This window comes from Coregonus lavaretus (assembly GCF_964263955.1).
Source record: "Coregonus lavaretus genome assembly, chromosome: 8".
NCBI classification, from domain to species: Eukaryota; Metazoa; Chordata; class Actinopteri; order Salmoniformes; family Salmonidae; genus Coregonus; species Coregonus lavaretus.
This window is the reverse complement of record NC_139995.1, coordinates 40,285,382-40,304,453: the sequence shown is the minus strand read 5'-3', so window position 1 is coordinate 40,304,453 and position 19,072 is coordinate 40,285,382. Positions and strand designations below refer to the sequence as shown.

The window sequence follows — 19,072 nt, the reverse complement described above, 5'->3', positions numbered from 1 at the left end:
GGAGCTTGACTAGCTAAGGTTTCGAATGAATTGACTTTAGCTAGCTATACAGTACAACACATTATTTTGCTCAGGGAAATATACAAAAATTGAGGTAAGCCTGGTTTGCTTTTAAATAGTTTAACAAAGTAGCTAACATTACAACAAGCTTGTTAGCATGCTAATTATTTTATCTAATTTCTGTTTGAGCGTGTAGTTAACATTTTAGGCGCTCGCCTTTGTTTGTAGTTAGCATGTTAGTAGCTAGTTAGCTAAATTAGCTAGCTACGCGTTAACGGTCTACTACCACTGTTGCTCTATATTTGTTATGGGTAAGGTAAATAAAGTATTAGCTAGATAGCGAAATAAACCAATATTATACGAAGATCTGTGTCCCGTATTTGAAATATCTAGCTAGCAAGCTAACGTGAGCATAAACGTATAACTAGCGGCTACATAGCAAGCTAAGTAGTTAACGTTAGTTAGCTAACAACTTTAAAGTGAACATGGTCATATTTGCGTTAATGTCAGTCAGTCTCAACAGACATCATAATTTAAGGTTACAGGGCTAGTCCGTGTTTATAATATATAATAACATTATATACCGTATGTTGCAGAGTTACCTAGCCAGCAAGCTAACGGTGTGTGTTGTTTTGAAGGTACCATCAGTTATGCCAATGAGTTCGAAAAGGAGAAGGGCCACATCTCCCTCCAGTAGTGTGAGCGGAGGGGACTTTGACGATGCATCCTCCACTCCTGGAAGCGGACGAAAGAGAAGAAGAACCTTTAATGTTCCTACAGTAGACCCTGTGAGTTGATTTTCTTAGTTCTAGCGCTGATGTATGAAATGATTAGTGAGATCTGACCAAACTAGCTAACTAACCCCTTAAATTTACATTTTAGTCATTTAGCAGACACTCTTATCCAGAGCGGCTTACAGGAGCAATTAGTGTTAAGTGCCTTGCTCAAGGGCACATCGACAGATTTTTCACCTAGTCGGCTCGGGGCTTAGAACCAGCGACCTTTCGGTTACCAGCACAACGCTCTTAACCACTAAGCTACCTGCCGTCAATAAAGCTTGTTATTCTTAGCATCCTTTTTGTTTGACACTTGAGCAGCTTTGCCATGTTTTATTCGCGTGATGCAGTGAATCCAAGTATCCCAAACGTGGAATATGTACTGTAACCTGATTTGACACACATTGTTTGATAATGTGTTGTGTTAAACAGATTGCTGTGTGCCATGAGTTGTACAACACTGTCAGGGACCACAAGGATGACCAGGGGAGGCTGCTTTGTGAGCTGTTCATCAGGGTACCAAAGAGAAGGTAAGCTACCATCAGACGAGAGATGGGTGGGTCACAAAACATTCACAACGGGAAAACTTACTTTTTTTTTACATGTCCAAGTAGTCCCTCCCCATTTCAACCCATTTTGATGCCAAACGACCATAGACTTAATGTAGAGAAAAAGCCTCCAGGTCACTTCTATCTGCCTCTCCCTCCTTCAGGAACCTGCCAGAATACTATGAGCTGGTGTCCCAGCCCATAGACATGACCAAGATCCAGCAGAAGCTCAAGTCAGAGGACTACCAAGATGTGGAGCAGCTCACTGCTGATTTCCAGCTCATGTTCAACAACGCCAAGAACTACTATAAGGTGACACACACACTATGTTGAGTGGAAACTCTTAAATGAAAATCTATTGAAGGCTTGATTGTGCTCTACTTTGTGCCATTACACTTTGACTAACAACAAGCATTGTTACACTTTGATTAGTAGGAAAAACATCCTTTAGACACTGCAGGTTTGTCATGGTTTTATCTCCGACTTGTCAGGCTGAGAGTGAAGAGTACAGGGCGGCCTGCAGGCTGTGGGAACTCTATGTCCACATCAGGAATGAGTTTGTGCAGCCAGGGGATGGTGATGAAGATGATGACGATGGTGAAGACATGCTGGATAATCCTGCTCTCTCCACTGAAGACGAGGTAAAGCTCAAAGATCATCTGGACAAATCAGTTTTACTTCTATACGCCATGAGATCTTCGATTTCCTTGCTGCTGTGCATGTGTATCTATCATAGATTTTTTTTTTTGCTGAATAGCTCATGTGTCAAGTCAACCACCTAATACTGTTCATTCTCACTTTTTCTGTGTCTACAACTGCTACTATCAAGCTAAGTTTAACCATTCTTTATAAGCTCTGTAACACTTGCAACTTAAGTTCCATAGTTACTGGATGTGCATGGGATCAGAGCTTATTGTTCCTGTATGCTCTGATCTGCAGACCCCACCGAGCTGCCTGAAGGAGGTTTTGGAGCAGCTGTTGGATGCTGTGGTGTCATACACGGACACCTCAGGACGGGTCATCAGTGAGCTCTTTCAGAAGCTGCCTTCCAAAATGCACTACCCAGACTACTATGCCGTTATCAAGGAGCCCATTGATCTTAGAGCCATCGCTCAGAGAATACAAGTATCCTATTCACCTCCTGAAGCATTGTGATTTGTGTAGAATTGATTGACATCTAATTTATTAATTGTATTGATACATAAACAAATTAATATAGGCCTACTTGCCATCAGTTATGTAATCATATAAGATATAACTATGAAACCTAACCATGATCTTTTGTGAATACTACTGATTATTTGTCTTTGTCAGATTGGATATTACAAAAGTGTCACCGCCATGGCCAAGGATGTTGACCTTCTGGCGAAAAATGCAAAAACATACAATGAACCAGGATCTCAGGTTTTTAAGGTATATTTATCTTCTTATGCTGCATATAATATAATTTATACAGCTTTTCCCTATTCTTATCATATGTTCTTGTGAACAGTTGTGCAGAAAGTCTAGTTTCAGTAGAGCTATGTTGTACTCTAGGTTTTACTGCATGTCTACAACTTTCCAAATGTATGAAAATGTATGCACTCACTAACTGTAAGTCGCTCTGGATAAGAGTGTCTGCTAAATGACTAAAATGTAAAAAATGTACTGTAGATGCTATACAAAGCACACTAATCACAATGCTTTCCCTAATTTGATGTTAAGGATGCTAACACCATCAAGAAGGTCTTCATCCAGAGAAAGACAGAGATCGACCATGCAGAGCCCACTAAGACCAGTGTCCGCATCAGGAACCGGAGGTCAGCCCAAGGAGACCGTCTCTCTGCCATCACTCTGGCTCTGCAGTACGGCTCAGAGAGTGACGAGGACGCCCTGCTCTCTGGTGAGTTGGTCTCAACACAACACACACTCTAACTAGAGTTTTTATTTTATTTATTTATTTAACCTTTATTTAACCAGGTAAGCCAGTTGAGAACAAGTTCTCATTTACAACTGCGACCTGGCCAAGATAAAGCAAAGCAGTGCGATTAAAAACAACAACACAGTTACATAAAAAAAACATAGTCACACACAAAAAATACAACAGAAAATATATATATACAGTGTGTGCAAATGTAGCAAGTTATGGAGGTAAGGCAATAAATAGGCTATAGTGCAAAATAATTACAGGTAGTATTAACACTGGAATGCTAGATGTGCAAGAGATTATGTGCAAATAGAGATACTGGGGTGCAAAAGAGCAAAATAAATAACAATATGGGGATGAGGTAGTTGGGTGGGCTAATTTCAGATGGGCTGTGTACAGGTGCAGTGATCGGTAAGGTGCTCTGACAACTGATGCTTAAAGTTAGTGAGGGAGATAAGAGTCTCCAGCTTCAGAGATTTTTGCAATTCGTTCCAGTCATTGGCAGCAGAGAACTGGAAGGAATGGCGGCCAAAGGAGGTGTTGGCTTTGGGGATGACCAGTGAGATATACCTGCTGGAGCGCAGACTACGGGTGGGTGCTGCTATGGTGACCAATGAGCTAAGATAAGGCGGGGATTTGCCTAGCAGTGATTTATAGATGGCCTGGAGTCAGTGGGTTTGACGACGAACATGTAGTGAGGACCAGCCAACAAGAGCATACAGGTCACAGTGGTGGGTAGTGTATGGGGCTTTGGAGACAAAACGGATGGCACTGTGATAGACTACATCAAATTTGCTGAGTAGAGTGTTGGAGGCTATTTTGTAAATGACATCGCCGAAGTCAAGGATCGGTAGGATAGTCAGTTTTACGAGGGCATGTTTGGCAGCATGTGTGAAGGAGGCTTTGTTGCGAAATAGGAAGCCGATTCTAGATTTAACTTTGGATTGGAGATTCTTAATGTGAGTCTGGAAGGAGAGTTTACAGTCTAACCAGACACCTAGGTATTTGTAGTTGTCCACATACTCTAGGTCAGATCCGTCGAGAGTAGTGATTCTAGTCGGGTGGGCGGGTGCCAGCAGCGTTCGATTGAAGAGCATGCATTTAGTTTTACTAGTGTTTAAGAGAAGTTGGAGGCTACTGAAGGAGTGTTGTATGGCATTGAAGCTCGTTTGGAGGTTTGTTAACACAGTGTCCAATGAAGGGCCAGATGTATACAAAATGGTGTCGTCTGCGTAGAGGTGGATCTGAGAGTCACCAGCAGCAAGAGCGACATCATTGATATACACGGAGAAAAGAGTCGGCCCAAGAATTGGACCCTGTGGCACCCCCATAGAGACTGCCATAGGTCCAGACAACAGGCCCTCCGATTTGACACATTGAACTCTATCTGAGAAGTAGTTGGTGAACCAGGCAAGGCTGTCATTTGAGAAACCAAGGCTATTTAGTCTGCCAATAAGAATGCGGTGGTTGACAGAGTCGAAAGCCTTGGCCAGGTCGATGAAGACTGCTGCACAGTACTGTCTATTATCGATCGCGGTTATAATATCGTTTAGGACCTTGAGCGTGGCTGAAGTGCACCCATGACCAGCTCGGAAACCGGATTGCATAGCGGAGAAGCTACGGTGGGATTCGAAATGGTCGGTGATCTGTTTGTTTACTTGGCTTTCAAATACTTTCGAAAGGCAGGGCAGGATGGATATAGGTCTGTAACAGTTTGGATCTAGAGTGTCACCCCCTTTGAAGAGGGGGATGACCGCGGCAGCTTTCTAATCTCTGGGGATCTCAGACGTTACGAAAGAGAGCTTGAACAGGCTAGTAATAGGGGTTGCGAAAATTTCGGCGGCTAGTTTTAGAAAGAAAGGGTCCAGATTGTCTAGCCCAGCTGATTTGTAGGGGTCCAGATTTTGCAGCTCTTTCAGAACATCAGCTGTCTGAATTTGTGTGAAGGAGAAGCGGGGGGGGGCATGGGCAAGTTGCAGCGGAGGGTGCAGAGTTGGTGGCCGGGGTAGTGGTAGCCAGGTGGAAAGCATGGCCAGCCGTAGCAAAATGCTTGTTGAAATTCTCGATTATTGTAGATTTATCGGTGGTGATAGTGTTTCCTAGCCTTAGTGCAGTGGGCAGCTGGGAAGAAGTGCTCTTATTCTCCATGGACTTTACAGTGTCCCAAAACTTTTTGGAGTTAGTGCTACAGGATGCAAATTTCTGTTTGAAAAAGTTAGCCTTTGCTTTCCTGACTGCTTGTGTATATTGGTTCCTAACTTCCCTGAAAAGTTGCATATCGCTGGGGCTATTTGATGCTAATGCAGTACGCCACAGGATGTTTTTGTGCTGGTCAAGGGCAGTCTAGTCTGAGGAGAACCAGGGGCTATATCTGTTCTTAGTTCTGTATTTTTTGAATGGGGCATGTTTATTTAAGATTGAGAGGAAATTACTTTTAAAGAACAACCAGGCATCCTCTACTGACGGAATGAGATCTATATCCATCCAGGATACCTGGGCCAGGTCAATTAGGAAGGCCTGCTCGCTAAAGTGTTTTAGGGAGCGTTTGTCAGTGATGAGGGGTGGTCGTTTGACCGCGTACCCGTTACGGACGCAGAGATCCTGGTTGAAGACAGCGGAGGTGTATTTAGAGGGTAAGTTAGTCAGGATGATATCTATGAGGGTACCCATGTTTTACGGATTTAGGGTTGTACCTGGTAGGTTCGTTGATAAATTGTGTGAGATTGAGGGCATCTAGTTTGGATTGTAGGATGGCCGGGGTGTTAAGCATATCCCAATTTAGGTCACCAAGCAGTACGAACTCTGAGGATAAATGGGGGGCAATCAATTCACATATGGTGTCCAGGGCACAGCTGGGGGCTGAGGGGGGTCTGTAGCAAGCGGCAACAGTGAGAGACTGATTTCTGGAAAGGTGGATTTTTAGAAGTAGAAGCTCAAACAGTTTGGGCACAGACCTGGATAGGATGATAGAGCTCTGCAGGCTATCTCTACAGTAGATTGCAACTCCACCCCCTTTGGCAGTTCTATCTAGACGGAAAATGTTATAGGTGGGGATGGAAATTTAATTGTTTCAACTTTGAGACCAAACCCTCTTCATAGCTTTACGTTGTTTCGGTAGGGTTAAATATGTGTGATTGTAATTGTGTGGACTCCTCTGTCCATCATGTGTTCCAGGCTCTGTGCGTTATGACGAGGGTGAGTCTGAGGCGGAGTGCCTGAGCTCCAGTATGGACATGGGTAACCCAGTGTTCCAGCTGTACGAGGCTGTGAGGGGGGGCAGGAACAGCCAGGGACAGCTCCTCTCTGAACCCTTCCTCCAGCTGCCCTCCAGGAAAGAATACCCTGACTACTACCAGCAGATCAAACAGCCCATCGCCCTCCAGCAGATCAGGTATGAATAGGCTACTATCGTCCTATAGGCACTGTACATGGAGAGTTGTTCTCCTTGTAGCTAACGTCAGTGAATGATGAAATGGAGGAAAAGATGATGTCCGCTCGCTGTTTTGCTGCTCCCAAATGGGATCTTTTTTTGCGAGCAGCAAAACTCTTTGGACCTTCTTTTTGCCTAGCCCCTGTTGCTATTTTGGATATACATAAAACCCATCTGTTCAGTGAATGATGAACTTCCTTGTCCTCTGTCCCAGGGAGAAGATGAAGAACGGGGAGTACCAGAGCGTGGAGCAGATGGACTCTGACCTCACTCTGATGTTTGAGAACGCCAAGCGCTACAACGTGCCCAACTCGGCCATCTTCAAACGGGCCCTGCGGCTGCAGCAGATCCTGCTGGTCAGTAGGGGCTTGGACCTTATCTGGCTTTTTATACTGTTGATTGTTTAGGATAAGAGCTGAATATAATAAACGGTAATTCAGAGTACACTGGTAGGATTTCTTTCTGGTGGTGAGTTGGGAATGCAGCTATAGGAATACAAGATATTGAAATGTACATTATGGTAGGGTTTCTTTGTTTAAAAGAAGAAAGACTGAATGGTGAGTACAGTATTGTTGACTGTGGTATGTAATTAATGTTTTGCAGCTGAAGAAGAGGGAGCTGTTGAGGAGAGGTGATGAAGAGGATCAGGACAGCATTCTGTCCTCTGACACAGGAACTGGCAGTGCTACCAAGAAGAAAAGGTACGACCACTTCTCTCTCGCCTTCTTTCATTACCACATCTAGATGGTGTGAGACGTCAACGATTGCATCTAAGTCAACCACCTATAGCTTTCACTCTCACTTTCTTTGTGTCTATCTACAACTGCTGCCCTCCTGCTTATACGTTGACCCTTTGTCAAGCTAATCAGGCTTGCAACACTTACAACGTACAGGTGGCCTACTAGCTGAGGAACGCCCAACTCCGTTCTCTTATATCGAGGCGGAGTTGAGTTTTGATAACTGGTCGCACGATTTGCTAGCAAGAACATTGAGTCCCCATCAGTTGGTACTTAAAAAATGTAAATTCTGAAAACGCTTATCACACCTACTCATTCAAGGGTTTTTCTTTATTTTTACTATTTTCTACATTGTAGAATAATAGTGAAGACATCAAGACTATCAAATAACACATATGGAATCATGTAGTAACCACAAAAGTGTTAAACAAATCAAAATATATTTGAGATTTTTCAAATAGCCACCCTTTGCCTTGATGACAGCTTTGCACACTCAGCGCAAATGTGCATGTGCCAATTGATGAGGAAAAAGTCAGTGGTTGTATTCGCTAAAAGAATTTCAGCACCACCTGGAAGGACTGGGATTGTACAGGAAAACATAGATTCAGGTTCGTTTTCACAACAACAAAAAATGTACTAACCCCATGCCTCTTGCCATGCAGCCATAAGAAGAATGTGAAGAAGAACCGTATGAAGGCACTGTATGCTGCAGTGACTGAAGCCAGAGAGGCAGGGACCAACCGGAGGCTCTGTGATCTTTTCATGGTGAAGCCCTCCAAGAAGGACTACCCAGACTACTACAAGGTAGGCATGAATCAACACCAGGTTTTCACAATCCTCTAGTTGGTGGTTGCTAAAAAAATTAACGTGTTCCTAACAGAATATAGTGAGGCGTACTAGACATCCTATTGCAGTGGAGAAAAGCGCCACATATTTTAAATCAAAGCAGAATCTTGTTTATTTTAAACACAGATCTTGGTCCAGCAATGGAAAATATGACTTACATTTTTATTTTTGATTCCCTAATGTTGGTATGGAAACGGATGCCGTGGATCGACTAATCTATGAACCTAACTCCTCCCTACTACCAGGTGATTCTGGAGCCCATGGATCTTAAGACCATCGAGCATAACGTCCGCTCAGAGCGCTATGCCACCGAAGAGGCCCTTATGGACGACATGAGGCTGATGTTCCGCAACGCACGGCACTACAACGAGGAGGGATCTCAGGTAGGACCACTGCCAATCACTCACAGGGCCATGTCAGAGGGTTCACTTCCTGGCTCGTGATCAGTAGGCATAAGACAAAGTAAAACGGGGAGGTACTACCTGAACTTGGCCAATAAGAAACAGAATTTTGTTTTGCTATGGTATGCCCCAATGAACACCACCCTGGGCTAGATTTACAACACACGGGAGGGAGGGTTGAATGACATGTTAGTGTTTTGCTGTGAAGGTTTATGATGACGCTGACATCCTGGAGAAGATAGTGAAGGACAGGAGGAAGGAGCTAGGAGCTTCTCCTGAGGAGGGCACAGACAACATAGGATCTCCTAAGCTCAAACTAAGTATGTTGGACTATTTTCTATGGGCGTATAACAGCACTTCTGAAATATGTATAAAACAAATACCAAGAAAGTAAAGGCTATATGTATCTTGCTGTTTTGATAACATTTACATGGAAATTGTCACAGAAATATTTTGGGAGTTTGTGTATACTTGTCCCCAACACCTGAGTCCTTTTCACATGCATGTTTTTCACCATCATCTCTCTCTGTAGGAAAGAGTGGCGCGTCTCCTAAGAAGTCCAATAAATACCTGACCCCGCTGCAGCAGCGCCTCAACGAGCTGTATGACGCTGTGAGGAACTACACAGACGGAAGGGGGCGACGGATCTCTACCATATTCCTGCGCCTTCCGTCCCGCGCTGAGCTGCCTGACTACTACTCTACCATCAAGAGGCCCATCGACATGGAGCGCCTGCGCAGGTAAGCTAGAGGCTAACCTGTGTGTGTGTGGCTAGCTAGAGGTAAGGTTGCTGAGAGGTTAGAGAGGTGGGCCAGGAACTGTATGTTAGCCCTGTTTGAATCCCATCTCCTACGGGAAAATCTGGTGCAGAGTGAGCCAGCAACTGAAGGGTTTCTGGTATCAGTATCCTATATGTATGATCTTCTTGTGTTGTGCCCTTGAGCAAGGTACTTATCCCCTAAAGTGCTCCCTGTGCTCCAACCTCTGTGTGTGTGTTTTGGGGGTTGGGAGCCAATAAAGCAAAAAAGACATCTCTGTTTCAATAGAAAATAAATAAAATCATCTTCTTGTTCTCCAGCCACATGGCGGGCGGCCGTTATCAGGACGTGGATGCACTGGTGGAAGACTTTGCCTTGATGTTCAACAACGCATGTACCTACAACGAGCCAGAGTCTCTGATCTACCGCGACGCTCTGCTTCTCCACCGCGTGCTCCTGGAGACCCGCAGGCTGCAGGAGGGAGTGGAGGAGGGCGGCTCGCCCCCCGCTGTAGGGCCCCTAGTCAGGGAGCTTATCAGGAACCTGTTTATGTCTGTGCTTGGGCACCAAGACGAGGAGGGGAGGTGTTACAGCGACTCACTGGCTGAGATCCCTGCCCAGGTAAGAGATAGGAGATCGTCCATATCCTACCTGGGGCCGTATTCATAGTTTCTCAGGGTGGGAGTGCTTATCTAGGATCAGGTCCCCCCTGTCCATGTAATTGAACAGGCAAAACTAAATCGGCACTCAGATGGCCTCACGTCAGACTCTTTTTAAGACTGAAACAAAGACGTGTAGCATTTAGAAATTCTTATTTATTCAACCTTGTTCGACATGTTTATTATAATGGCAGTCATTCAGAGTTTTTAATAAAAAGTGTTTTTAGGAACCTTTTAATGATGTTGAACGACCACTAAACTAAGTCGACTAACCTCAACAGGACCCGGCCAGCCCAGAGAAGCCTCTGCTCAACTTCGACGTGATCCGGGCCAACGTGGAGCGAGGACGCTACCGCAGGCTGGACGTGTTCCAGGAGCACATGTTTGAGGTGCTGGAGAAGGCCAGGCGCCTGCACAGGTACGTAGTCTACACATCATTAGAAAGGCTTTTGTCGCTTTGAATTGCTCTCCAACCTTTCTGATTCTTTGTTTTGTGTTTGAGTTTATGAATCTGATTCTGGATTGCAGTATTGATAGAAAGCTGAAACATGGACAACTTAAACCAGGAACCAAGTTAAATCTAACTGAGCTCCCCCGTGAACCCTCAACCTTTGACCCTGCATGCCTTGCCCTGTCCCTTCACAGGACAGATTCTGAGATCTTTGAGGATGCGGTGGAGCTGCAGCAGTTCTTTATAAAGATCAGAGATGAGCTGTGTAAGAACGGAGAGATCCTCCTCTCCCCGGCTCTCAGTTACACCTCCAAACACATGCACAGTGACGTGGAGCAGGAGAAGAGAGAGAAAGTACCCAAGGAGATGGAGGAGGACAAACTGAAGAGGGAGGAGGAGAACAAAGGTTTGTGTGAGATGGCGTTGTGGCCGGGTGTGTATTTCTTTCTGAGCTGGTGTGTGTCAGTGCAGGTGATTGATGTGACTTTGACTCTGAAGCGTTTATAATGTGAGGTTGATAGATATATTATAATATTCTATGTGGCTTCCAGAGGAGGGAGAGAAGGCTGAGGACCCAGCTGGGGGAGGCACAGGGCCAGAGAGGACGTACAGTCAGGACTGCAGCTTCGAGAACAGCACCTACCACGTGGGAGACTTTGTCTACGTGCAGCCAGCCGAGGCCAACCGCAAGCCTCACATCGTCTGTATTGAGCGCCTGTGGGAGGACGAAGCAGGTAACCAACTCAACACACACTTCAAGACATACAAACTTTGAGGCACACACACACACACACTACTACTGCTTTCCTGTTAGTAATGTGTTGTTCTGTTTTTCCATGTGTGTAGGTGAGAAGTGGCTGTATGGCTGTTGGTTCTACAGGCCCAGTGAGACCTTCCATCTGGCCACACGCAAGTTCCTCCAGCAAGAGGTCTTCAAGAGTGACTATTTCAATAAAGTACCAGTCAGCAAGATACTGGGCAAATGCATGGTCATGTTTGTCAAGGTAAGGCCATCTATCAATCTGAACGGTTCTGATAATACACACACCTGCACCATAGATGTATGTAATTCAATTGAAATGTTATGCTCATCTATTGGATTAGATAAAATCGTTATTTGAGCCGAATTGTAATGTAATTTGTAATTAAAGATACACTGACTGCTAGGGCTGGGAATTGCCAGGGACCTCACGATACGCCATTATCACGATACTTTGGTGCCGATACGATATGTATTGCGATTTGATACTGTGATTTTATTGTGATTCGATGTTCCAAACATATTGCTCGCCACCCCCTGTATATATAGCCTCCCTACTGTTATTTTATTTTACTTCTGCTCTTTTTTTCTCAACACTTTTTGTTGTTGTTTTATTTTTATAAATAAATGCACTGTTGGTTAAGGGCTGTAAGTAAGCATTTCACTGTAATGTCTGCACCTGTTGTATTCGGCGCATTTGGCCAATAAAATTTGATTTGATTTGATTAGAGGGACAAGGGAGAGCAAATGGAAACACGTTTTGATCAGTCATTGAAATAAGTGCTGAAAACTCCCTATTTTGATGTTTTTATGCAGGTACAGCCAACTAGCGCAATATTTTCAAAAAGATACGATATATCATCAAATATGATATCCCGAGATGTATCTGTACCCCCCCGCCCATCATTACTGACTGCCCCTGTAGAGTTTCTGTTGAAGTTAGTCTGCAAACCTCTTCAACCAGCATTTGAAGCAACATCCCTCTCATATGTAGTAGTTATATTGTTTGTGTTTTGAGATATACTACATTTCAGTCGGACTGCTCAGAGTCACTGATCTACAAATCACCTTGTATTCCAAATAACTTCTCATTATGTGATGAAGATTAGCCATTCTGCCATTGCCTTGCTTTAAATGTATCCCCTCCAACACAGTGATTATCTGTGTGCTTCCTCTCTACAGGATTACTTCAAGCTGCAGCCTGAGGGAGTCAGACCAGAGGACGTGTATGTCTGTGAGTCCCGTTACTCTGCCAGGAACAAGGCCTTCAAAAAGATCAAGATGTGGGCCGTGCCAGCCGCCGTGAGGTTTGTCCCTCGGGACGTGCCGTTGCCCGTTGTCCGGGTGGCCTCCATGTACGCCAAACGTGATCAGGAGAAACTGCTGGCCGTGGCTGATAACGGCAGCCGCAGCATCGTCGACAAGGTGAGAAGTCTGAGCATTATTTTACAGAGTGAAATGCAGTTGTCCTGCTTATTGGACATGTCCATCACAAATAAGAACACCACAATTACTGTACTTGTAAGGTAACTCTTCAGTGGGCACTTACCTCCAATTTCATAATAAATAGCACTAAACATTGGAATGTAATAAATACTCATTCCATATTACGGAGCTGAGCTAAACTGAGCCACACTGTACTGGTTAAGCTTCCACCATAGTTGCTGTGCTGGAAATGACAATGTGAAAGGAAATTTGAGTCAGCACAGTACACTTAGTGTAAAAGGTGTAAAAAAGGTGTTGTTAGATGGGTAAAGCTGAATATTTTTGTTGGGGTGCCAACACTGTACCAGTGTTACTGAGTGTGTGCTCTCCTACTATGTGACTGTGTGTAGGAGCGTGAGGATGTGCCAGTGGAGATGACTGGAGGGGAGCAAGGCTGTCAGTACTATGACCAGCTCCACTACAACAACATGTGGCTGAAGGTGGGAGACTGTGTCTACGTCCAGTCACATGAGCTCGTTAAACCACGCATCGGCAGGTATGTCAATCAAACCTTCTAGTATTTATCTTCATAACTCTTTGTAATGTATTGATTATGTGATAGACTCTTTAGTCGAATCCTTGCATCCTCTCCTCTCGCCTCCTTCTCAAAATGTATTGAAGAACAAGGTCCGAGGGGAGGGGATGTGAGAAATCCCAGAAATATGAATTGAAAGAGCCAGCTTTCTGTTTTCAATATGGAAATGTGGTTTAGGTCTGTGAATGTGGCCATTAGGAAGCTAACAGTCCTGTTTTCATTGGGCTGTAACAGGATAGAGAAGCTGTGGGTGCGTGACGGAGCAGCGTTCTTCTTCGGGCCCATCTTCATCCACCCAGAGGAGACGGCACACGAGCCCACCAGGATGTTCTACAAGAGAGAGGTGTTCCTCAGCAACCTGGAGGAGACATGTCCCATGACCTGCGTCATCGGTACCGTACCACTTTTACTAGGCTTCAGCACTCCACTCAACATGCAAATACTCAATCTACACACAAAATGCATACATTATTGCTGTTTACATGATCAACAATTTGCCCGACTAGTCTCTGAAAACCGTTTCAGACATAAAGCACCCCCTGGAATGGTCCTGTAATTAACCATCACTCCCTCCTGCAGGTAAATGTGTGGTGTCGTCCTTTAAGGACTACCTGTCGTGTCGGCCCACTGAGGTGTCTGAGGAGGACGTGTTGTTGTGTGAGAGTCGCTACATTGAGAGTGAGAAGCAGATGAAGAAGTTTAAAGGCCTGAAGCGCTTCTCCCTCCACGCTAAGGTGGTGGATGATGAGGTCTACTACTTCAGGTGGGAGCCACTCACATACTGAACATTTAAAGGGGCAATCGGCAGTTGCTACATCCATTTTGGACATACATTAATGATATGTACCCATTGATTCTTGAAGAATATAATTTATACATGCCTCATGAGCTTAGTTCAACTGTCGTACAGCATCAGAACCCAAAATATAAGCTTTTTTTACTCCAATGTTTGTAAACGAAGTAAATGTAAACAAACACTGTATAGCCTCATAACATGGTTAGAACTATCATTTTAATAACATTGATGGTCAGTCCTTGCATGCATAGCTCTGTCTATAAATTTGAGTGATTACATTTCTCCAGCCGCATCTCTGATTTATTTTATAGAACCGGTGGTCGGTAGAACGCTTTGTTATAGTTTCAACTGCTGATTGTGCCTTTAACATAGAACAGGTAAAATCCCTATTCCATTTCTCCCCATTCCCCTTAAGTGTGCACTGAACTAATTCACTCCCCCTTATGGATTGGACCGGTGTACACACAGGCTAAGAAAGCTGCTCTGCTCACTTCAGGGAGAATAAGGGAAGAGAATCGAACTGCAGCCAAAGATTTTATTAGATAGCATATATGATTTTCTTGTCTAGCTGGTATCAACCCTCTTCTCTGATTGGTCCATATCCAGGAAGTTGATAGTGCCCCAGAAGGAGCCGTCTCCTCTGCTGGATAAGAAGATTGAAGAGTTGGAGCTGAAGCTGGCAGACATTGATGAGGGGGATGAGGATCTGGATGACCTGGAGGATGAGGACGAGGCTCCAGAGACTCCCTCCATGCCCATAATGCAGACCCCTCTGGCAAGCGATTTGGACATCATGCCTTACACCCCTCCTCAGGTCTTACACCCATGCACCCATACCCTTTGCCCAAATGTTGTACCTTCCACCCACGCACCCCCTTTGCCCAAATGTTGTACCCTTCCACACACCCCACCTCAACAGATTTACCCCTCCACCTCCATGCACCCACCTTTGTCCCAACAAGTCAATATCTTACCTCCAATCAATCAAACACACACCCAATCCCACATAACCCTCCATTCAGCCACTCATGCATCACACACAGCCCTACCCAGATTTTACACCCATTACCATCATTCCCCCAAGATCTTAAAGCTCTTCACACACCCCTACAAAACCAAAGTGTACATCACTACCAGACGTCACTACCCAGGGCCTCTCAATTTTTATGGACTTGAGCTTGAATTCATTAACATACTGAAGGTGTTACTGTTGATTGACCCGTCTACCCCCTGTTTCTCTTCAGTCCACGCCCAAGGCGAAGGGTGTGTCTAAGAAGGACGGAGCCAAGAGGAAGATGAACATGAGCGGCTACATCCTGTTCAGCAGTGAGATGCGTTCGGTCATCAAGACCCGCCACCCTGACTTCTCCTTCGGGGAGCTCAGCCGTCTGGTGGGAACCGAGTGGAGGAACCTGGAGGCTCCCAAGAAAGTAGAGTATGAAGGTAGGAAGGCCAGGGGGAAGCATGCTAGTACTGAGGCGTATATACAGAGCCTTTTAGTTACACTAGTAGATTCATGCACTGGTTGAGATCTGCAATCAGAATCGGATTGTACCAGTCCGGTGACAATGTCATTATTTAAAGGGACATTATTACACTCCATAATACATTTTTTCAGGTCACGAAGTAGTCCATATCCCATGCCAAACATCTGACAAACTTTGATTTTGGAGTGTAATGACCCTTCAATGTTAGCGTTATGAGTGAATCCAAGCATGCATGTTACTGTTTGTTCCAGAGCGGGCAGCCAAGGTGGTGGAGCAGCAGGAGAGGGAGAGGGCAGCCCAGCAGCAAGCGTCCCCTAGAGCAGGTACCCCAGTACGGGCCATGATGGGAATGACGCCTGGTCCAGGTAACCCCTTACTCGCAGAGACAGGCAGTGAATCCCAAATCAACCACAAGCCCCTTAGCACACAGATCTACATACAGTACCAGTCAAAAGTCACCTACTCATTCCAGGGGTTTTCTTTATTTTTACTATTTTCTACATTGTAGAATAATAGTGAAGACATCAAAACTATGAAATAACACATGGAATCATGTAGTAACCAAAAAAGTGTTAAACAAATCAAAATATATTTGAGATTCTTCAAAGTAGCCACCCTTTGCCTTGATGACAGCTTTGCACACTCTTGGCATTCTCTCAACCAGCTTCACCTGGAATGCTTTTCCAACAGTCTTTAAGGAGTTCCCACATATGCTGAGCACTTGTTGGCTGCTTTTCCTTCACTCTGCGGTCCAACTCATCCCAAACCATCTCAATTGGGTTGATGTCGGGTGATTGTGAAGGCCAGGTCATCTGATGCAGCACCAACCTTTTGACTGGTACTGTACGTGCCTAGAAAGTAGGGGCTGATTTGGGATTCAGGGAGACAGCACGCTCGCTTGGGACTTAGCAGCTACCGGGAAATAATGAAACTGGACTGCTAAAACGATTCAACCTTTATTTATTTACCCTTTTCTCCTATCTGAAAATTGGCCATTTAAAAATTGTCCAGTGCCTTTCAACTGCATCCTCATTATAGGCTGTGGTTGTTTTTGTTTATGTTGCTGCTAATTACAGTTTTATAGTATTCCATCCGTTTTTAATTTGTTTTGCATCAAATGCATTGAATCAGTTTGCATGATCCAAATCAACTGCATGACCAAGAAGAGTTTGTTTTATTTAACCTTTTCTTTCATTCCATCATCATGTTGATATATACAGTAACACCATGCTTAATTTGCTTACTAACTGGTTGAACTTTTTTTAATCATTAATTAATATGTAGTGCATGTCAGTTGCATGTCACTTATGCATAGATATGTTGTTGTCCGTTCCCCTGGCCCTGCCTCCTCCTCCTAAGGCATGATGGGAGCTTACGGCACCCCCTACGGTATGCCCATGCAGGGCCCCTATGAGGGCTTGCTGGGTATGGGCCCAATGCCACCTCACCAAATGGGCTCGTTGCCCCCCCAACACTTCCAGCCAGGTATGCCTGGGTACCACCCTGGCATGCCCCACCCGGGTAAGGACCCCCAACCACCCACCGTCCACTCTAGGCCAAGGCCACACCTGTCCTGGTCAGTCAGTAGCTCGCAGTCAGTCGTGTCTGTCTCTCCTGCTGGAGGGGTTTACCTGGTCCACAGGCTGTGCTGTGGTGACCCACTGACCACTCAGGCTGCCAAACATGGTCTATATGTCTATCTGTTGGAAGATGGAAAAGTGCACACCTGAGTTGGCGAGGTGCAGGCGGCAGAACAAAACACATTGAAAGTAAAGAAGGTAGTGTATAGAGGTAAAATACAGTGGAACCCCTGTAGTGCTTGACTGCCTGGTGGACAGACAGTTTGAAAAGAAGATGCTCTGCATCGTAGCTATATAGTGTGCGACTACCTTTCGGTCAGTCCGTCAAGCACTACAGGGGTTCCACCGTCCTTTACGTCTCCTCTACACACTTACTCTGTTCTATCTACTCGCATATCTAATTTCTCTCAAACATCGGAATCCATGTTCACCTCAATTAACACATGAACAAACATGTAATGCATGTGGAGATATGACTACAACTAACCCTCTATCTCACCAGTTTCTGTAAAGATCACACATTTATTCTACAGCATGCATTCTATGCACATCCACCATGTTATATAGCCTATACTATGAATGTATCGTGCAGCAACTATTACCCTCGTGCAACAGTGCTTGCCGTCTTGTCACGATTGTGTGTGGGAACTCGTTTTTGTGATAGGTATGATGGGTCCTGGTATGAATGGCATGCAAGGAAGTCCCGGAGGCCACCACTACATGCAACAGGTAAAAGTCGAACTTATGACTACCAATGAGCTACTGCACTCTGATACTGTTTTCTATCATCTGGAACAATTTGCATGTTATGTATAATTCCCCTGTTTGGAATTTCCATCAGTTCCATATATGTTATTGAACCTAAATGCAGTGGAAAAGTTATTGTTTTCCTGTATCTCCCTCAGCCTGGGATGCAGGCCCCTCCACCCTACCCAGGCATGGGCCAGCTAGGGCAGCCCTCCCACCTCCAGCCCATGACCCCCATGTTCGTGGCTCCACCGCCCAAGACCCAGAGGGTACTCCACTCTGAGGCCTACCTCAAGTACATTGAAGGCCTGAACGCAGAGAACAACACTGTCAGCAAGTGGGACCAATCTCTCAAAGGTATATTTCTACTCACTAATTTGCTGTTCTTCTGTACTGCATTTGCCTTCTCTTTCCATGCACCTGTCCTGCAGCATACTGAATTAACTACAACAATTTCCTTCTCACTGTACTCCCATGTGTTTTGTGTTCTAACTTTCTCTTGAAATTGTCGGACTGTTCTGTTTGTGGGTGTGTTATGACTTGTGAGCGAGATGGGTAAAGTGTTATATTTCCACAGCACGTAGGAGAGATGTCCACCTGTCCAAAGAGCAGGAGAGCAGGCTCCCTTCCCATTGGTTGAAGAGCAAGGGAGCCCACACGACAATGGCAGACGCACTGTGGCGCCTGAGGGACCTGATGCTTCGAGACTCACTGAACATACGTCAGGCGTACAACCTATAAAAACCTCTAACCACTGTCCGTGTTCCTGGCTGACTACATTGCAGACAACTGCCAGATCTCCAAAATACCTGGACAGGTGTTTAACATATTAGCTAACCACATCATATGATATGGCACGAAACCATTGGTTGATTCAATGCAAACGTCTGCAATGTAGTCAACCTGGAACACGACCTCTCACTCACTGTCCTCATCCTGGAATGGACAAAGGAAGAATAACTAGGTCCTAGAGAAGCAATATTTTATAGTGAATCAATCATGGATTTTATATTTTTTAGAGCAGAATAAGCTTAGGTTTGTGTGATTTTATTTTGTATCATGGTTGTGAAGATTTCTCAATGTAAGTTCATGTTCTTAGCAGCTTATGGTCAGTCACTGACAAAAATAAATTTGCTGAGGACATTTAAGTTTTCATTTGATTTGTCTGTT

The 19,072-nt window shown here is 44.8% G+C and overlaps 1 protein-coding gene across 4 annotated transcripts; it reads left to right on the top strand.

The window, feature by feature from the left end:
• LOC311133205 (protein polybromo-1-like) lies at positions 1 to 19,055 on the top strand. Of its 4 annotated transcripts, XM_084166680.1 has the most exons (31): positions 1 to 94; positions 639 to 788; positions 1,209 to 1,306; positions 1,489 to 1,636; positions 1,816 to 1,965; positions 2,264 to 2,449; positions 2,639 to 2,737; positions 3,029 to 3,206; positions 6,405 to 6,621; positions 6,875 to 7,016; positions 7,264 to 7,361; positions 8,060 to 8,201; positions 8,489 to 8,626; positions 8,853 to 8,964; positions 9,177 to 9,384; positions 9,723 to 10,023; positions 10,343 to 10,479; positions 10,707 to 10,918; positions 11,064 to 11,246; positions 11,359 to 11,516; positions 12,455 to 12,697; positions 13,108 to 13,253; positions 13,527 to 13,684; positions 13,872 to 14,055; positions 14,695 to 14,902; positions 15,333 to 15,531; positions 15,827 to 15,940; positions 16,935 to 17,096; positions 17,820 to 17,884; positions 18,061 to 18,259; positions 18,480 to 19,055. In XM_084166680.1, exons 2-31 carry the CDS (start codon positions 651 to 653, stop codon positions 18,641 to 18,643), a joined length of 4,887 nt encoding a protein of 1,628 aa, XP_084022806.1. In that variant the 5' UTR covers positions 1 to 94; positions 639 to 650; the 3' UTR covers positions 18,644 to 19,055. The 4 variants fall into 4 exon arrangements, with proteins under 4 accessions (XP_084022806.1, XP_084022808.1, XP_084022807.1 ...); XM_084166682.1 differs by lacking the exon at positions 16,935 to 17,096 and having other exon boundaries at positions 15,827 to 15,898; XM_084166681.1 differs by lacking the exon at positions 16,935 to 17,096 and having other exon boundaries at positions 7 to 94.
• Positions 19,056 to 19,072: the final 17 nt, after the last annotated feature.

What these genes read in the sequence shown, in the direction of transcription:
- LOC311133205 (XM_084166680.1), top strand. Translation starts at nt 651, where the DNA reads ATGCCAATGAGTTCGAAAAGGAGAAGGGCCACATCTCCCTCCAGTAGT. An exon ending in CTCTCTCCACTGAAGACGAG is followed by an intron (nt 1,966 to 2,263) that starts GTAAAGCTCAAA and finishes TCTGATCTGCAG; the next exon opens with ACCCCACCGAGCTGCCTGAA. An exon ending in CCATCGCTCAGAGAATACAA is followed by an intron (nt 2,450 to 2,638) that starts GTATCCTATTCA and finishes TGTCTTTGTCAG; the next exon opens with ATTGGATATTACAAAAGTGT.